The sequence below is a fragment of the Ictalurus punctatus genome, chromosome 14, assembly GCF_001660625.3.
Source record: "Ictalurus punctatus breed USDA103 chromosome 14, Coco_2.0, whole genome shotgun sequence".
In the NCBI taxonomy this organism is placed as follows: domain Eukaryota; kingdom Metazoa; phylum Chordata; class Actinopteri; order Siluriformes; family Ictaluridae; genus Ictalurus; species Ictalurus punctatus.
Window position 1 is genome coordinate 24,230,836 of NC_030429.2, and position 19,250 is coordinate 24,250,085.

Here is a 19,250-nt window from a genome sequence, read left to right on the forward strand (position 1 = left end):
ATACAAGTGCGGTCTGTCTGTCCCTCCCACTCTGCACAATTAGGGAGGGAAAAAAAAGTCTTTCTTTCTGTACTTTCCAGCTTTATTCATAAAGCACCCATTCTTAGCTCCAGAGCGGTCCGTGAGATCAGACCGGATATGAAAGCTGCACTTGTGTCGCTCCTTGTCATGTGACATGGCTTTATGATGGGATTATGAAAAGTCATACATGATCAAAACGGTTCATGTTGACTGAGTTTTTAAAAAAAAAAAAGAAAATAGTTTAGTCCAGTTGCAGTGATGCTCCTGTGCACCAGAGAGCGCCAGTGAACAGCACCGTCTTCTAGACCCAACTATCCCTGCAGAGACATTTCAAGTCTATCCAGCAATCTAGATCTTTCATAATATTATTATTCTCAAGTCCCCATATAACACATCCAGAAATGTGTACTATAGCTTTGGGGCTGTAGGACTTGGGTCTGATCTCGAGACGTTTTCCTGATTGACTTGTCTCATGTTCATTAGCATTTGTACGTACATTTACATTTACATTTATTCATTTAGCGGACGCTTTTATCCAGAGCGACTTACAAATGGGGAAATACAAGCAAAGCGATATATCAAGCGGAGAACAATAGAAGTAGTGCTACCGTACAAGATCTTTAATTGAGTTCTAGAGAAGCAAAGTGCGCAGAGTCGAGGTGTAAGAGTAAGGTTTTTTTTTTTTTTAAGGATAGTGTGGGGTTGGCGTTTTAGGGGTTGGTTAGGTGTTGACGGAAGAGGTGGGTCTTTAGCTGTGTTTTGAAGATGGTGAGAGATTCTGCGGTCCGGATTGAGGTTGGAAGTTCAATTCACCACTGAGGTTAGTGTGAAGGTTCTGGAAAGGGACCTTGAGCCACGCTGAGTAGACACTACTAAGCGCTGGTCATTAATTGATCGCAGATTGCATGAGGGAACGTAAACCTCAAGGAGAGTGTTGAGGTGGTGGTGGTGGTGGGGGGGGGGGGGGGGGTGTGTTTGGGGGTGAGGCTGTTCCAAACAAGGCCTTGTATGTGAGCATCAAGGTCTTGAATTTGATACGTGTGGCTACAGGAAGCCAGTGAAGGGCGATGAAGAAGGGTGTGACATGGGTCCTTTTGGGCTGGTTGAAGACAAGGTGTGCTGCTGCATTCTGAATCATCTGGAGGGGTTTGATGGCGCTGGCTGGGAGGGCCGAGAGTAGTGCGTCGCGGTAGTCCAGTTTTGATATAACAAGAGCTTGGACTAGTAGTTGTGTAGATTGTTCGGTGAGGTAGGGTCTGATTTTCTGGATGTTATACAGAATGAACCTACAGGACCGTGTAGTTGTTAATATGTGGTACAGGAATATAGGAATGTATAGGAATAGGAATGTATAATAATATATGAATAGAGGAATGTAGGAATAGGAATGTATTGGAATATAGGAATGAATATGAATATAGGATTATAGGAATGTATAGGAATATATGAATGTATAGGAATATAGGAATGAATAGGAATATAGGAATAGGAAGGTATTGGAATATAGGAATGTATAGGAATACAGGAATATGAATGTATGGAATATAGGAATTTATAGGAATATAGGAATAGGAATGTATTGGAATATAGGAATAGAGGAATATAGGAATATATAGTAATATAGGAATAGGAATGTATTGGAATATAGGAATGTATAGGAATATGAATGTATAGGAATATAGGAATGAATACGAATATAGGAATGTATAGGAATATAGGAATATGAATGAATAGGAATATAGGAATGAATAGGAATATATGAATGTATAGGAATATAGGAATATATAGGAATATAGGAATATGAATGCATGGAATATAGGAATGTATAGGATTATGAATGCATGGAATATAGGAATGTATAGGAATATAGGAATATGAATGTATAGGAATATAGGAATATGAATGTATAGTATATAGGAATGTATAGTAATATAGGAATATGAATGTATAGGAATATAGGAATATGAATGTATAGGAATATAGGAATGTATAGGAATATAGGAATATGAATGTATAGGAATATAGGAATATGAATGTATGGAATATAGGAATATGAATGTATAGGAATATAGGAATATGAATGTATAGGAATATAGGAATATGAATGTATGGAATATAGGAATGGATAGGAATATAGGAATATGAATGTATGGAATATAGGAATATGAATGTATAGGAATATAGGAATATGAATGTATAGGAATATAGGTATATGAATGTATGGAATATAGGAATATGAATGTATGGAATATAGGAATATGAATGTATAGGAATATAGGAATATGAATGTATGGAATATAGGAATATGAATGTATGGAATATAGGAATATGAATGTATAGGAATCTAGGAATGTATAGGAATATAGGTATATGAATGTATAGGAATATAGGAATATGAATGTATGGAATATAGGAATATGAATGTATAGGAATATAGGAATATGAATGTATAGGAATATAGGAATGTATAGGAATATAGGAATATGAATGTATGGAATATAGGAATATGAATGTATAGGAATATAGGAATATGAATGTATGGAATATAGGAATGTATAGGAATATAGGAATATGAATGTATAGGAATATAGGAATATGAATGTATGGAATATATGAATGTATAGGAATATAGGAATATGAATGTATGGAATATAGGAATATGAATGTATAGAATATAGGAATGTATTGAAATATAGGAATGAATAGGAATATATGAATGTATAGGAATATAGGAATATGAATGAATATGAATATAGGAATATAGGAATATGAATTTATAGGAATATAAGAATCTTCTGATCAATCAGAATCAAGAATTCAGCAGCGCTGTGGTATTATACTATATAACAATGTAATTTTAAGAGAAGACAGAGCACATTAACTTGTTTAAAAAGAAATTCCGTGTAGTGTCACGAAACTTTGGGAAGAGTTACTTCCTGGAGTCTTCAGTTACTGACAGAAATCAGACCACCATATGGGGAGACTGAGATTATGATAGTGTGGGTGTGTAAACTATGAGCATGCAGGCCTGGCTCTGTCTGTGTGTGTGTGTGTGTGTGTGTGTGTGTGTGTGTGTGTGTATGTGTGTGTTTATGCTGTTCTGAATTCCTCGCCGTATTACGGGAATGACCCTGTGCTCTTACAGAAATAGCTCGGTCAGGAGCTCAACTGTCACACACATGCAGCACTGCTCTGTTCCTCACTCTCAGCTCAATCCCACACACTTCCATGTACTCACCTGCGAATACATCCATACACCACGCTACACACCACCCGAGTCACATCCTACCTTAACTGTCCAGTATTTGTAAACTACAGACGCATATATTTATAGTTATGTATAATATTTCATTCACTTTGTTACTTATCTGAAAAAAAAAAAACAGAAAGAAAACAAAACACACGTCAGTGCAGATCATCCCAAATCGAAAGATTTTAATAGGCTGAAAGAATGCAGGAACATCACCATAGTGTTCAATACATGAAAAAACACACATCAAGCATTTTGTGCCTGTCTAAAAGCCACGTTTAACCCTAAGTAACAATTCCATGTTAATAAAAATACAATGCCCCACCCTAACCCTCAGTAACCTGCTGCTTCATGCCCCTCATTTGCATACCGGGATGTGATTAGCTCTTAAATTTTATGATGGCATAACTCTTGTGAGTCATGTGATCAATACGAACTCAGATTTGTGCTTTTTTTTTTCAGCTACTGTGTTTCTTAAAAGACCGCAGCAGTCAGTTTTAACATTTGGGTTTTATGATACATGATTCATTTTCCTCCGTAGGTTAGTTTTTCCACATATGCTTTTATCTATCAGATATTATTCACATGAAATGTCTTTACTGGGCTTACGTGTAAGGAAATAGCACGTTCATGGTTTTTTACGTGTCCCGTATCATATCTTTTACATAACATATGAAACGTGTGTGTGCTTTTTTCATAAGGCTAGTTTTCTAGTGTTTCCTGTGAACTTTAATGTGTTTTATTATTGTATACTTAAATACACAATAATATATTTACTATATATATATATATATATATATATATATATATATATATATATATATATATATATAATTAAATAAATAAAAACATGAACGTGCTGGGGGGGGGGGTAGTGGGGGTTGCATGTGCGCGTCACCGCGATGACGTCAGAGCCGCGCGAGAAGAGCGCTAGAGGGCAGCTGCCTTGCTGTCGCTCATTTCTGAGGCTGGACTGCGGGGGTGGAGTGTGTGTGTGTGTGTGTGTGAGAGAGAGAGAGAGAGAGCGAGAGAGAGAGAGAACCGTGTGTGTGATCTCTGCAGGGAGCGCAAAAGCACACAGGAGGTGAGCAAACACACACACACACACACACACTTTTTTTCTGTTCACAATGCTGTTACATTCATGCCTGTTGTATTTTAATGTATTTAATGCATGACGTAAGCAACCGTATAACGGGATCCTGATAGTGATAACGAATAATAACAAGAGAGAAAGTTACTCTACAGTTCAGACACTTTGTGAACCCATGTCTGCTCCTTTAATACTACTGTGATAACTATTTAGTGCTCATAGTGTCTTGATTTATATATATATATATATATATATATATATATATATATATATATATATATATAATGTATAGTGTATATCTTAAATAGAGTGTATTTATAGTGTGTGTAATGTATAAGCAGATTTAATAATCATACAGAATGAGGTGTTGATTGGCGTACCGTATTACGTATACTGTATATTAATCTGTAGGGAAGGGGCTTGGAGACCTCTGGGTGTGGCAGTGGACATGTCTCTCTCTCTCTCTGTCTCTCTCTCTGTTTCTCTCTCTCTTTCTCGAAGGGGTTTGGGTTCCTGGGTGGAGGGTGTGGGTGGGGGGTCTAATGGTTTCATTTTAAAATATGTAAATATACCAAAAGTGATGCATTAAAGGCGTCATAAAAGTCAAAAAAGTCTCTGTCTCTCTCTCTCTCTCTCTCTCTCTCTCTGTGTCTCTCTGTCTATTTCTGGACTCTGCTTTAAACTCAAACAATGTCGTAATATACCACAGTGACAGCTCGTCTCCCGTCTTTATAACTTTATAACGTCTACACAGTGCATATGTTTACATTTACATTTTTTTTAAATTATTACTCAGCACACTTGTCCAATGTTAAATGAAGCTATAAATAGTCTATATAGAGATTAGGGGCGGATCATAACTGTAAATTGCACTGCTTTCCTTACTTTTTCCCTGTTTGCGTATTTCTCCCTTAAGGAAGGTTTCTAAGTTTGTAGTGTAAGTCTGCAGCACTCGGCGTTTCTACAGGTATCATGCTTCCACGCTTGGGAGAGAAAAAGCACATTGTGCGAGCTTTAATGGCGTTAGGGAGAGTATCCTGTGGAAAATGTGGCCTTGCCTTAAATCGCTTGGACTACTTCCAAGAGACACGTGTCGGCCTGAGTTTTGGGGGTGACGGCTCCGTTTATATATTGTATACTGACTGTATATAGAGTGCTGAGAATCTGGACAGCACGGCTAAACACACTGCTTTGTTTAAACCGTGTAGGTTCTCATTTCACTCTGTGTTTTACATTCCTTACAGCCGAGTCATGAATAAACCCAGATGTACTCCAGTGGTACCGTGGCCATTAAAGGGGTATTCCAGGCTCAAATCAAACGCACACAATTAACCCTTTATGCAGAATGTAGTTCATCAGGAAAGAAATTTTTAGTGTCAGGGTAGTGAAATCTAACGAGTAATGGACGTCTGTCTCACACAAGCTACTTTTTTTTTTCTGTAAATATCTACGTTCACTTGTCTATGGTCACTTGTTTCCGTGATGTGGTTTAGGATACACTTTCTGTAATCTATAAACATCTGTGTCTGTATCTATTTAACGCGGCAAATATTCGTATCTGTATCAGGATTTAAACCTGAAATGGGCGTGGCCGTTTGTTTGTTTAAAAAAAAAAAGTAAATATGAAACCTAGCAGTCTAACACTGAAATAAATCTCTGATGTAGAATTCACACACCATGCTAACACTGCAACATTTCATCTTTTCAACAGCTGGGGTTTCGCCCCCGGAGTGGTGAGAGGGGTAGATTTGATATTCAACTGTGAGAATAAACATAAACAAAACGTTTTGAAGGCAGCCATCTTGGACAGAAGACATCACATTTTTCTGCCTTCTATTGTGCACTTCGCCTCTCAAGGTTTAATAAAGCAATCCATTGTACTCAAAACTCGGAAAAACCCGGCCTCCGACTGGGAAAAGCGCGACGGAACGCTCATTCAACTGGGAATTCCCGGTCGGGAACTCTTCAGTTCAATATGGCTATCAGTCTGACAATATGCATCGTTTACTACTTGACAAAACTACAGGTGCATTCCAAATGATTCAACCCCCATTGCAAATCAGTTTTATTATCAAAACGTGCAGACTTTCAGCTGTTTGCGACGAACAAATCAAACAAAAGCAAGTTTAAATAGTTCAGCACGACGAATGCGTCAATTGGTTTCCTCGAATTCAACTGAAAATGCCACTTCGTATGACTGTAGATATTTATTTATTTTAAAGACTCTTTGTACGTTTAGATTCGTAATTCGGCGTCCTGTTGATTTCAGCCCGATTTCACTAACGTGATTGGACCATTGTCAGACAAATAATCACGCGCACATGCTCCGGAAACATCTGTGTCTGGAGCGGAAGCATGTTTAGATCGGATTTCGATGGATTGCAGCATAAATCTGGAGCTGTTGAAGAAATCTAATCGAGATGAAATGGTTTCCAGTTCGAAATGCAATACGTACATACTGTAGACATGCAACTGAGTGATGTTTGAAGTGAGTATATATATATATATATATATATATATATATATATATATATATATATATATATATATATATATATATTTTACAGCATGTATTTAAGAAAAGGATTTTGAGATAAATAAAGAACCAGACAGAGACTACATTCAGTAGTGCAAAATGATCTACATTACAGTTGTTTTATTTCTTTATGTGGGGTTTTTTTTTTTCTTCTTCTGCTAGAATATCCTCTGAACCTCAACATGCCTGTTCTGCACTCCAGCTCACTTCTACAAAACAAATAAGAATATATATATATTTCTTTCCCCAGGTTCAATTGTAGTCCATCATTCCATTGAGACCCTTCGAATAAAGACATCATGGGCAAGGTAAGCCAAAGCTCGACGAACCAAAGCTTCTGTTTCACACGAATAAGACTTACAGTGTTTAGATGATGCTGAGATCCTGAGGCTGATTACTGATGAGTCACTGCACTGCGTTTCTGCTGCACTGCATGCAGGCTCGGCTCGGGTGACTGTGTGTCTCTTACCGAGTGGGAAAGGGAACAGTGGGACAGCAGGAACTGAGAATGAAAATGATGCTTAAAGTTGTCGATTGGCTCTAGTTTTTCGAGACATTCTACCCGGTCAGTATATACGACCCCTGACTTTGGAATGGCGGAGGATAAGCGAGATATAAAGGGGAGGGATCTCGATTTTAAAGTATTTTAATGGTTTAAACTCCCAGTGAAATGCATTGAAATGCCCAGCGCTATTTGATGCGTAATTTCAAGAAACAGGAAGTCAGGGCGGGACATATCGAGTGGCTCGTCCTCTTTTTTAAATACCGGTCGCTCAACGACGGCGACTTCGGCGAGGTGATTTTTTATAACGTTACGAGCGGGACGCTTCAGATTCTACAGAGCATTTGATTGGACAGAAAATGTGATGACAGACGCTGACGTGCAGAATGATGTCATCAAAATTGTTGATCCGTACCGGTGGTAAATTTCGAACGCGTATATCTTCCGAATGCGAATGTTGTCATTGTTTTCGAGCGCGCTAGCTTGTAGTTGACCTAAAAGCCGCAGATTTTCCTTTTTGATTTCATGGGGACTTTAAGTAGCTTATCTGAAAACGTTTCACATGTCGTTTACATTTATTTGACATAATTAATAGTGCGAGAGAAATGGAACCCCAGTCGCGGAATCATCCGTATCCAACATTTGTCCCAGTACATTCTGTTCACGGACTCGTCTTTTCCGAGTTCATCTTTCCTCCTGCTTTATCGTCTCCGTTAGCGAGCGTGTGAGTGGTGGGATGTTTGTTTACTGAGGTCACCGTTGCTAAGGGCTCTGTTATGGCGAGTGTTCCCCCCTCACAGCTGTCCTATCGAAAATGGGCCTTGACAGATAAACTCTGTGGCTGTAAAGTGGAGGTTTCTGGCTCTCGGCCATTTTTCCAGGCGAAAAAGCCTCTCGAGCAAGAATTACATGGGAATGAAAGAAGAAGCAGAAACGCACAGTCATATGGAGTTTGTGCTCACTCAGTCAGAAACAGGATTCTGCTACAGGGTGAATGGTGCTGTATGAGTAAGGTGAAACCCATACACACACACACACACACACACACACCCCACACACTGCACCTAAATGATGAGGCCATGGGGCAGCTGTAGACTAGGACAGGTGTCAGCTGTTTGCTCTCTATTCCCGTATGTCATACTGGAGACTCTCAGAAGGAGGAGCTTTAAAAAAAATAAAAAATGGGAGTGCCGTACAGTGCCATGCATAAGTATAAGTAAGTAACCATAAAAGCAAATGTTTGTTGTTTGCATAAATATTTGCCCCCTCAGAATCACCTCTGGCTGCACTTACAGTCTTCTGGGATGTGTCTCTTTGTATTGGCTTTGCATATCTGGATACTGATATTTTGGCTCACTGTTTTTGGCAAAAGAAATTCAGGTGTGGTCTCATCACACTAGAGAACCTTTTCCTCCATGTTTGCTGAGTCTCCAAATGGGATTTCATAGCTTTTTTGTTTTTTTTCCGCCATTAACGGCTTTCTTCCCAAATTCTTCCATAAACCCCAGCATTGTGGAATGTTTGGGCTGGGAACGGCTCCTCAGATCTGAGCTGTGGATACCAGAGTCACTCATGGTCTCTTGTTTATTTCTATGACTAATCCCTCTCTTTACCCAGTCACTGACTCGTAGTGGAAAAGTTCAAGGGAGAATAAATACTTATGCAAGGCACTGTATGGCTTGTCACAAAACAGCTGTAGTTATAAATAAGGGTTGAACCATTTTTTTTTACTATGTTAAGTATGCACTTCATAAGATACACTCAGAACACTGCCCCCTAGACTTGAAGGTTCTGCTTCCACCACGATATACCGCATGTCGGACCACTAGAGGGAGTGTCTCGACACCCCAGCATGCTCTGTCAGTCCCAATGGCCAAGACCCATAAACCTGATAGATGCTTTCTCCACACTGCTGTTTGACTAGGCTGCGGTGAACCATTTGATTTGCCTCGCATAGCTCCTCTTCGTGAGTCTGCTGGTCTACAGCCTAACTATTCTGCTGGACGCTGAGGCAATTGTTCACTCATGCATCTATATACAAAAGAAAAGGCACAATTTGAGCCCCCCTGCAAATCAAATCATCATGCACACACTATTAAAGACATTGTTTGGCTCAGAAATAGCACCTGTACATATTTCTATACATAAGACCCAGAGTCAAATCACATGCAGAATAATGTACAATCTCCGCCTTCATAGTTTAGGCCACGCCCCCACCTGAACCCGACACCGGTCTATCTGCTGAGGAGGAAAGTAATGGCGCTATGACCGTTTTAAACTCTGCGCTATTTTTCAATTTCGTCTGTTTGTAATGCTTAAAAATCCCCTGAATTTAAAAATGATTTAAATAATACATTAATATGCACTAAGGTCAAATCTGTCAAAATTTTCGAATTCCTTTCATCCAATGCTTTGGATAAAAGCGTCTGCTAAATGAATAAATGTAAATGTAAGTGTAAATTTGTTAACACAGCACTAAAATTCAGAGATTAGAGGTTGATTTTGTGCTGCCAGAAAAATTACAGCCCACATGTCTAACACATAGCTAACACTGTCTAGCTAACACAGCAGCTAACACATAGCTAACACTGTCTAGCTAACACAGCAGCTAACACAGAGCTAACACTGTCTAGCTAACACAGCAGCTAACACATAGCTAACACTGTCTAGCTAACACAGCAGCTAACACATAGCTAACACTGTCTAGCTAACACAGCAGCTAACACATAGCTAACACTGTCTAGCTAACACAGCAGCTAACACATAGCTAACACTGTCTAGGTAACAGCAGCTAACACATAGCTAACACTGTCTAGCTAACACAACAGCTAACACAGAGCTAACACTGTCTAGCTAACACAGCAGCTAACACATAGCTAACACTGTCTAGCTAACACAGCAGCTAACACATAGCTAACACTGTCTAGGTAACACAGCAGCTAACACATAGCTAACACTGTCTAGCTAACACAGCAGCTAACACATAACTAACACTGTCTAGCTAACACATCAGCTAACACATAGCTAACACTGTCTAGCTAATTTAGCTAACGTTAGTGATCAAATAGTTTTGGTTGCTATGGTAACATTATATATTTTTTGACATGTCTGACTGACATAAATCAAGAACTAGCCTAGTAGGCTAGCTACTTTAGCTCATAGCAGCGAACATTTTGTTAAAGGCTTGTTAGCTGGTCAGGGTGAAACGATGCCTTTTTAGCTGTTCGTTGAGTTTAAATAAAAACAACAGCTTTCGATAATTCGGAATTTGATGATTATGTGTTTTATGTATAGTCCCCTAAATGCTCGTGTTACCCAGAAGCTCATCTTACTCCGGTCTCTCTTATAGCTCGGATTGGACTCCGGTCACATCTGTCATCAAAATAGTGCTTTGTGTTAAGATAAATAGCGTCACATGACACTGTCTCATTGTTGATAACTTCTGTGTGAGATACAGTGTGTGTGTGTGTGTGTGTGTGTGTGTGTGTGTGTGTGTGTGTGTTCGTGTTCAAGTTGCTGCCTTTGCATTATTGAGTATTGATCTGTGTGAGAGGAAACGCTGAGCGATCCTGCGCTTCAGCAGCACATTTGCTAAACAAAGCCCATCATCAATATTTCTCTAGTGCGGGTTTTATAATCGAATTTCTTTTTTTTTTTCCTTTTTTTTTCTTTCTTTTTTTCCCTGAAATATTTATAACAGAGACATTTTAAAAAATTGTGAAGATCCATAAAATTCCTTCTTGGGATAAAAAAAAAAACCACATGACTGAATTGCGACAACAGTTACCTGTTAATGCGTAACCATTAATGATTCGTTTCTGGATAGAAATAAGAGAGAAATAAGAGAGTGCTTATATATATTTTTGTAGTGCTGCTTGATATTACTGCTTTTGACTAGCGCTTCAGGCTCTAAACAGATGAGACACATCTAGGTATTTTCACTCTAATGCTAGGAGAATAAACATACACCTTTCTGCTCATTCATGTTTAAACATTAGATATTTTGGCAAGCTTTATATATATATATACATACATATATATATATATATATATATATATATATATATATATATATATATATATATATATATATATATATATAAAGCATTCCCTGTGGGGCAATGCTTTTCAGATCATGCAAGAGGAGAGAAACAATAATCACCTACAGAACTTTACCCAGATTTAAATGTCCCTCTTTCCGTTTCAGGGATTCCGAGGCACAGTGAAAGATTTCCCAGGATTCAATGCTAGCAGCGATGCTGAAGCGCTCTACAATGCCATGAAAGGCTTTGGTGAGGAGCCGTGGCCTAATTCTAATCCGCATTTTAGGGTTTTGGAGGGTCTGTTCTGGTTAAGGTTCACATTAAAGGAGAGACAGTCGCATTAAAGGAAAGACAGTCATATTAAAGGAAAGACAGTCATATTAAAGGAGAGACGGTCGTATTAAAGGAGAGACGGTCGTATTAAAGGAGAGACGGTCGTATTAAAGGAGAGGCGGTCGTATTAAAGGAGAGACGGTCGTATTAAAGGAGAGACGGTCGTATTAAAGGAGAGGCGGTCGTATTAAAGGAGAGACGGTCATATTAAAGGAGAGGCGGTCGTATTAAAGGAGAGACAGTCGCATTAAAGGAGAGACGGTTGTATTAAAGGAGAGACGGTCGCACTAAAGGAGAGACCGTCGTATTAAAGGAGAGGCGGTCGCATTAAAGGAGAGAGTGTCGCATTAAAGGAGAGACGGTCGCATTAAAGGAGAGACGGTCGCATTAAAGGAGAGACAGTCGCATTAAAGGAGAGACAGTCGCATTAAAGGAGAGACAGTCGCATTAAAGGAGAGACAGTCGCAATAAAGGAGAGACAGTCGCATTAAAGGAGAGACGGTCGCAATAAAGGAGAGACGGTCGCATTAAAGGAGAGACGGTCGCAATAAAGGAGAGACGGTCGCATTAAAGGAGAGACGGTCACATTAAAGGAGAGACGGTCGTATTAAAGGAGAGACAGTCACATTAAAGGAGAGACGGTCGTATTAAAGGAGAGACGGTCGTATTAAAGGAGAGACAGTCGCATTAAAGGAGAGACAGTCGCATTAAAGGAGAGACAGCGCAATAAAGGAGAGACAGTCGAATTAAAGGAGAGACAGTCGAATTAAAGGAGAGACGGTCGCATTAAAGGAGAGACAGTCGCATTAAAGGAGAGACAGTCGAATTAAAGGAGAGACGGTCGCATTAAAGGAGAGACGGTCGTATTAAAGGAGAGACAGTCGCATTAAAGGTGTTTTTTTATCCAACTTTTTTGGTGGATTTGGTGGAAAAGCTGGATTTTTATCCAACTTGTCAACACTGGACCGATACAGTAAAATGTAGTTCCGACTGCTTTACACTTTACAGAATAATCCTTCGAAAAAGTATTCTCATTTCTAAACTAATGAATTGTACAGACATGGATGTTTGAAGAATTCACAACATTTTTAAAAAATATTTTTTTATTGATGAATGCAACAGCTGCCCTTAGACTTTTTTTTTTTATTATAAGTGAGTTTGAGTAAGTTTTCTTTCTCATTACTGGAAAGATAAAATATGTCTGTGGTATTTGAACAGACACTACAGATGCAGTAGATGAAGATTAGTTTGAAAAATGTTTTGTTTTATAATAATACGGTTGGATTAGACTGTAGTATATAAAAGGATTATAGCGTCTGCCACATGAGTAAAAAATGACAAAACAGACAAAATATCTGGAGACAATATAAGATTGAATATCATATAAACTAAACATTTTTTGCTGTTTCAGGAAGTGACAAGGAGGCCATTTTGGATCTGGTCACCTCCAGAAGCAACGCTCAGAGACAGGAAATTTGCAGTGCCTACAAGTCACTTTATGGAAAGGTACTGGATCATCTCCAGCAGTAAAAAGCTTCTCAGATAATTACAAACATCATGCTACGTTACAATATGGTATACTCCTTTATAAAGTCGGGTTCCTTTATACACACCATTACAGGCAAGTTTTTATGCTCAGAAATAAAATCTGTACCATTTGGACAGAAATATGACACTGCGGTTCTATAAGATTCCTTATTTGACTGCATTTATTTCATTTTTAACAAACACTATTAAACAATTCTGTTCACTAGCCAGATAAAAGCATTATAGTATACAAGCGCAAGTGATCAATTTTTTTCCCCAGTGAAAGTAATTATATGATGAATGGATAAATAAGGTGCTGACTTAAACTTTCTCAAAAATCTGTTTTCATCCACTTATTGTTGCTCATAAAGGACTTGATTGCGGATCTGAAGTATGAACTGACGGGCAAGTTTGAGCGTCTGATTGTGAGTTTAATGAGAACCCCAGCGTATCACGATGCCAAAGAGATCAAGGACGCAATCAAGGTAGGAAAATATCTAAATACAACTGAGACTGAAATCCATCGACAGCTTCATGAACTCTAGAAGCTGCTCAGAGTTTCTGCATGCTGTGCATGCCAGGGTTTGGCTTGTGTTGATGGAAAAAATGATTGAAATGATTGAAAAACATTCGTCCTTTATCGTATAGTTTTAGACTTGGGTTAGATTACACAGTCTGTGTATTTCTGTCATTTAGTGTGTATTGTGTTTTTTGTTATTCTTTTTTGTTTAGTGGCCATTTTTTTAGGCGGACTCATCTAGTACTTAACCAACTGGCCACTTAGTGTGTACTTCATTATTATCCCCTTAATGCACTGTCTCACTCAGGGTAGGGATGGGGGGTGGGGGGTGTGCGCTGTGTGCAAAAGTCTTAACATGGTTTAAAAAATTCAGCAAAAGTGCCCTCTAGGGTAGATAAAACAGGATAAAGTGCTGTTTAGGGTAGATAAAACAGGATAAAGTGCTGTTTAGGGTAGATAAAACAGGATAAAGTGCTGTTTAGGGTAGATAAAACAGGATAAAGTGCTGTTTAGGGTAGATAAAACAGGATAAAGTGCTGTTTAGGGTAGATAAAACAGGATAAAGTGCTGTTTAGGGTAGATAAAACAGGATAAAGTGCTGTTTGGGGTAGATAAAACAGGATAAAGTGCTGTATAGGGTAGATAAAACAGGATAAAGTGCTGTTTAGGGTAGATAAAACAGGATAAAGTGCTGTTTAGGGTAGATAAAACAGGATAAAGTGCTGTTTGGGGTAGATAAAACAGGATAAAGTGCTGTATAGGGTAGATAAAACAGGATAAAGTGCTGTTTAGGGTAGATAAAACAGGATAAAGTGCTGTATAGGGTAGATAAAACAGGATAAAGTGCTGTTTGGGGTAGATAAAACAGGATAAAGTGCTGTATAGGGTAGATAAAACAGGATGAAGTGCTGTATAGGGTAGATAAAACAGGATAAAGTGCTGTATAGGGTAGATAAAACAGGATAAAGTGCTGTTTGGGGTAGATAAAACAGGATAAAGTGCTGTTTAGGGTAGATAAAACAGGATAAAGTGCTGTTTAGGGTAGATAAAACAGGATAAAGTGCTGTATAGGGTAGATAAAACAGGATGAAGTGCTGTATAGGGTAGATAAAACAGGATGAAGTGCTGTATAGGGTAGATAAAACAGGATAAAGTGCTGTATAGGGTAGATAAAACAGGATAAAGTGCTGTATAGGGTAGATAAAACAGGATAAAGTGCTGTTTGGGGTAGATAAAACAGGATAAAGTGCTGTTTGGGGTAGATAAAACAGGATAAAGTGCTGTTTAGGGTAGATAAAACAGGATAAAGTGCTGTATAGGGTAGATAAAACAGGATAAAGTGCTGTTTGGAGTAGATAAAACAGGATAAAGTGCTGTTTAGGGTAGATAAAACAGGATAAAGTGCTGTATAGGGTAGATAAAACAGGATAAAGTGCTGTATAGGGTAGATAAAACAGGATAAAGTGCTGTTTGGGGTAGATAAAACAGGATGAAGTGCTGTATAGGGTAGATAAAACAGGATAAAGTGCTGTTTAGGGTAGATAAAACAGGATAAAGTGCTGTTTAGGGTAGATAAAACAGGATAAAGTGCTGTATAGGGTAGATAAAACAGGATAAAGTGCTGTTTGGGGTAGATAAAACAGGATAAAGTGCTGTATAGGGTAGATAAAACAGGATAAAGTGCTGTATAGGGTAGATAAAACAGGATAAAGTGCTGTTTGGAGTAGATAAAACAGGATAAAGTGCTGTTTAGGGTAGATAAAACAGGATAAAGTGCTGTTTGGGGTAGATAAAACAGGATAAAGTGCTGTTTAGGGTAGATAAAACAGGATAAAGTGCTGTTTAGGGTAGATAAAACATGAGAAAGTGCCCCTACAGTAGATAAAGCACAATAAATTGCCCTCTAGGGTGCCCCTAGGGTAAATAAAACACGATAAAGTACCCTCAAGGGTAGATAAAACGTAATGAAGTGCCCACTAGGGTGTCCCTACAGTAGCTGAAACATGATGAAGTGCACTCTATGGTGACCCTATGGCAAATAAAACATGATAAAAGTGCTCTCTAGGGTAGATAAAACGTGACGAAGTGCCCTCTAGTGCCCCCTACGTTCAAGTCTTAGCATTCAGTTTCATTTCTTATTTCTCAGGAATAGTTCATAGTAAACAGATCATAATGAAAGCCTCACTTCAGCATAATGTTCATTTCCTGCCGTTTTTCTTTTTCTCCCACATGTTCCTGTAAGAGTCTGACATTACATTAGTGTGTGTGTGGGAGTGTGTGTGTGCGTGTCACTGACTGCTTTCTCTGTGTATCTGCTCCGTTAATGCTGCCTTTAGGGTGGGGTAAGTGAACGACGCAGTGAGGATATGAGATGAGTTCTGATGGCTCGTTTCATTACTGTTTTCAACACACCCTTGTTCACATCCCATAATATGTTTCTTCACCCGCCCCCCCCGATCAACCTCTCTAACGTTGCATCCCAAGTGTTTCTATAGACAGTAACATTTTCATTTAGATAGACGGAAACACTTGCAACACAAACACAAGACGTGGTGCTGTAGGTGTAACTATACTTTCCCATTTAGTTAATATCTTTTAGCAAATATTTTTTAGGAAAGTGACTATACAGAGAAAAGGAGACTCGTAATACTTATAATAACTCAGTTATTATAGATGAATCATGCCAGTGTGCCTTTATGTCAAACGTAGTCATGCTTACACTATCATCTGCATCACTTCTAGCTCTTTCGGTAAAATTCCACCGTTGTTCCACGTTGGGAGGCGGAGCCTACACGGGATGTATACAAGTATGATCTATAGATCAATCAACATACATATATATTTGCTATTTATTCCTCTATAGGAGGAAAGTATACATCATCCAGCACACTTCGCTGGCTAGATTATTGCTGGCAAAAGACGAGAACAGGTTTTTTTCCCCACGTTGTACTTCAAACACATAGAGATCTAAAACATTCCAAATGCCAAGGTTGTTATGGTTACGCTGAAATCGGCAGCATGACTACATTTCCCATCAGCCACTGCACCTCACCGGATCACGTCACATGACTGTACCCGTGTCACGTTTTTTTTGGCGAATGAGCACGAGTATTTAAGTCACGTCTCGCACCTCGTTATTGTCCAGCTTTTGTCTTTCGTCGTCATTAGTTGTCGTGTCATGTCCTCTAGTCCATGTCTTCCTGCCTCGAGAAGCCTACTTCGTGTTTTTGTGTCTAAGTTTACGTTTTGTTCACGTTTCATTAAAATCTGCACTCTACACGTCCGTGACAGAGGTAAGTCGAATGCCTCGTTACTGACGTCCCATAAAATTCAGCTACATGGTTACATTCTTAGTAAAAAACTAAGGAAGCGAACATCAGACACTGAACAGGACTCGGCTGATTGAGTACATTTGGGTTAAAGTGGAAAAAAAAAAACCTGTCTAAAGTTTCAGTGGGGCAGTGGTGGCTGGGTGGGGCAGTGGGGCAGTGGTGGCTGGGCGGGGCAGTGGGGCAGTGGTGGCTGGGTGGGGCAGTGGGGCAGTGGTGCCTGGGCAGGGCAGTGGTGGCTGGGCGGGGCAGTGGGGCAGTGGTGGCTGGGCGGGGCAGTGGGGCAGTGGTGCCTGGGCGGGGCAGTGGTGGCGGGGTGGGGCAGTGGTGGCTGGGTGGGGCAGTGGGGCAGTGGTGCCTGGGCAGGGCAGTGGTGGCGGGGTGGGGCAGTGGTGGCTGGGTGGGGCAGTGGGGCAGTGGTGCCTGGGCGGGGCAGTGGTGCCTGGGCAGGGCAGTGGTGGCTGGGCGGGGCAGTGGTGGCTGGGCGGGGCAGTGGGGCAGTGGTGGCTGGGCGGTTAAGGCTCTGGGTTACTGATCTGAAGGTCGAGGGTTCAAGCCCCAGCACTGCCACTCTGCCAGAGTTGGGCCAAGACAACGGCATGTCTAAATGTCAGAACCCAACAGAAATATGCTACATGATCATCGGTAACATAGCAACTTTAGTTTTAAGCTCCGCCCACTCCCTGAAAAGCTTGTTTCTTAATATACGTCTCCTAATGTGTGTCAGAATGATGTATAGATCAATTTCTTTTTACACAACAGTTTGTTCCGGTCCACTAATCTGATTGGTCGACCGGTGTTCCAAGAGTGCTTATATTTCCCATAATGGCACCGGGGCGTCCTGCTGTGTGTATCACTTCGCTCGTCTGTCCACTTCCCAGTACGAAACGGTCACTGCAGTAGCGTTCGCGACATCGTCAGTGGACCCGACACACAACACTTTTCAGGAGCTTAACTTCTGAATTAAAAAGTGAAAGCGTATCGGGTGAAGCCAGTCACACGGGAAGCACGTTTAAATCGGCGTGAGCCAGCTATCCAGCGTGCTATAAACTGAGTGTAGCTTCTTCGGGACCTATTTCCACTAGCGGAGCAAAAATAAACACGACGTTTGGCCGTAATGTGTCCGAGCTGTCACTTACTGAATATTCATTTCTTGATTATAGAGCTGTCGTATAAAAGCAATATGGCACTCGCAGTCGTGCGGTTATAGCGAATATCAGGAACGGCTGCGATGCCCCAAAGCCGAATTACCGCCGTGCATATAATCAGTATAACTGCAGTCTTGTCGTGTGATATCGCTCAATCATACATAAACCTTACAAGACACACTACCTAGAGAGGGAAGACGTTAAACCGCGTACTATTTTTCTCGAAATCTCTATATTTTCAACGTGTTCCGAAGGACATTACAGAGAAATTTCCCAAACTGTTCACAATTGTTAGGTTTGATGCTAAAATTGTTTCATTTTGAAGTAAAACACTCTTTCACTTGCGAGCGAAATGAATATTTGAATTCGATTTACTCATTCGAAGACTCGAGTTCCGCCTTTGTTTATGCAAATGTGTGCATGTTTAATTAGATGAACCTGGCAAATGTGTGATTGTGATATTTGAATGTAGCTTGCCTTAATTTAAGGATCTTTACCAATGTGAACAAAATATATTTGTGTGTAATTTATGCGATATGCAAACAAGCTGATGCCTTGCTCATTTAATCTCATAGGTTAAAGGTTCTCGACTCATTTCAGAGTGTACTTGTGGACTTGTGGACTTTTTCATGGTGCTGTACGACCATGTGTGGTTCGTGAAGCCGCTCACTCAGCATTAATGGCATTATGACTTATAATAAATAGCATATACTGGGGCGGCTGTGGATCAGGTGGTAGAGCGGGTCGTCCACTAATCGTAGGGTCGGCGGTTCGATTCCCGGCCCACGTGACTCCACATACCGAAGTGTCCTTGGGCGAGACACTGAACCCCGAGTCGCTCCCGATGGCAAGTTAGCGCCTTGCGTGGCAGCTCTGCTACCATTGGTGTGTGCGTGTGAGAATGGGTGAATGAGACACAGTGTGCTTTGGATAAAAGCGCTATATAAG

At 40.0% G+C, this 19,250-nt stretch overlaps 1 protein-coding gene across 3 annotated transcripts in view; it reads left to right on the plus strand.

Annotated features, from left to right (window-relative positions):
* The first annotated feature begins 4,212 nt into the window (after window positions 1-4,212).
* Window positions 4,213-19,250, plus strand: part of anxa6 (annexin A6) — a 39,936-nt gene continuing 24,898 nt past the window's right edge. For 2 of the 3 annotated variants that reach the window (XM_017484530.3, XM_047159720.2), the window contains exons 1-5: window positions 4,213-4,355; window positions 7,151-7,208; window positions 11,610-11,694; window positions 13,190-13,284; window positions 13,677-13,790. In XM_017484530.3, the coding sequence (XP_017340019.1) occupies window positions 7,200-7,208; window positions 11,610-11,694; window positions 13,190-13,284; window positions 13,677-13,790 (303 nt within the window). In that variant the 5' untranslated portion in view covers window positions 4,213-4,355; window positions 7,151-7,199. 3 annotated transcript variants of the gene reach the window in all.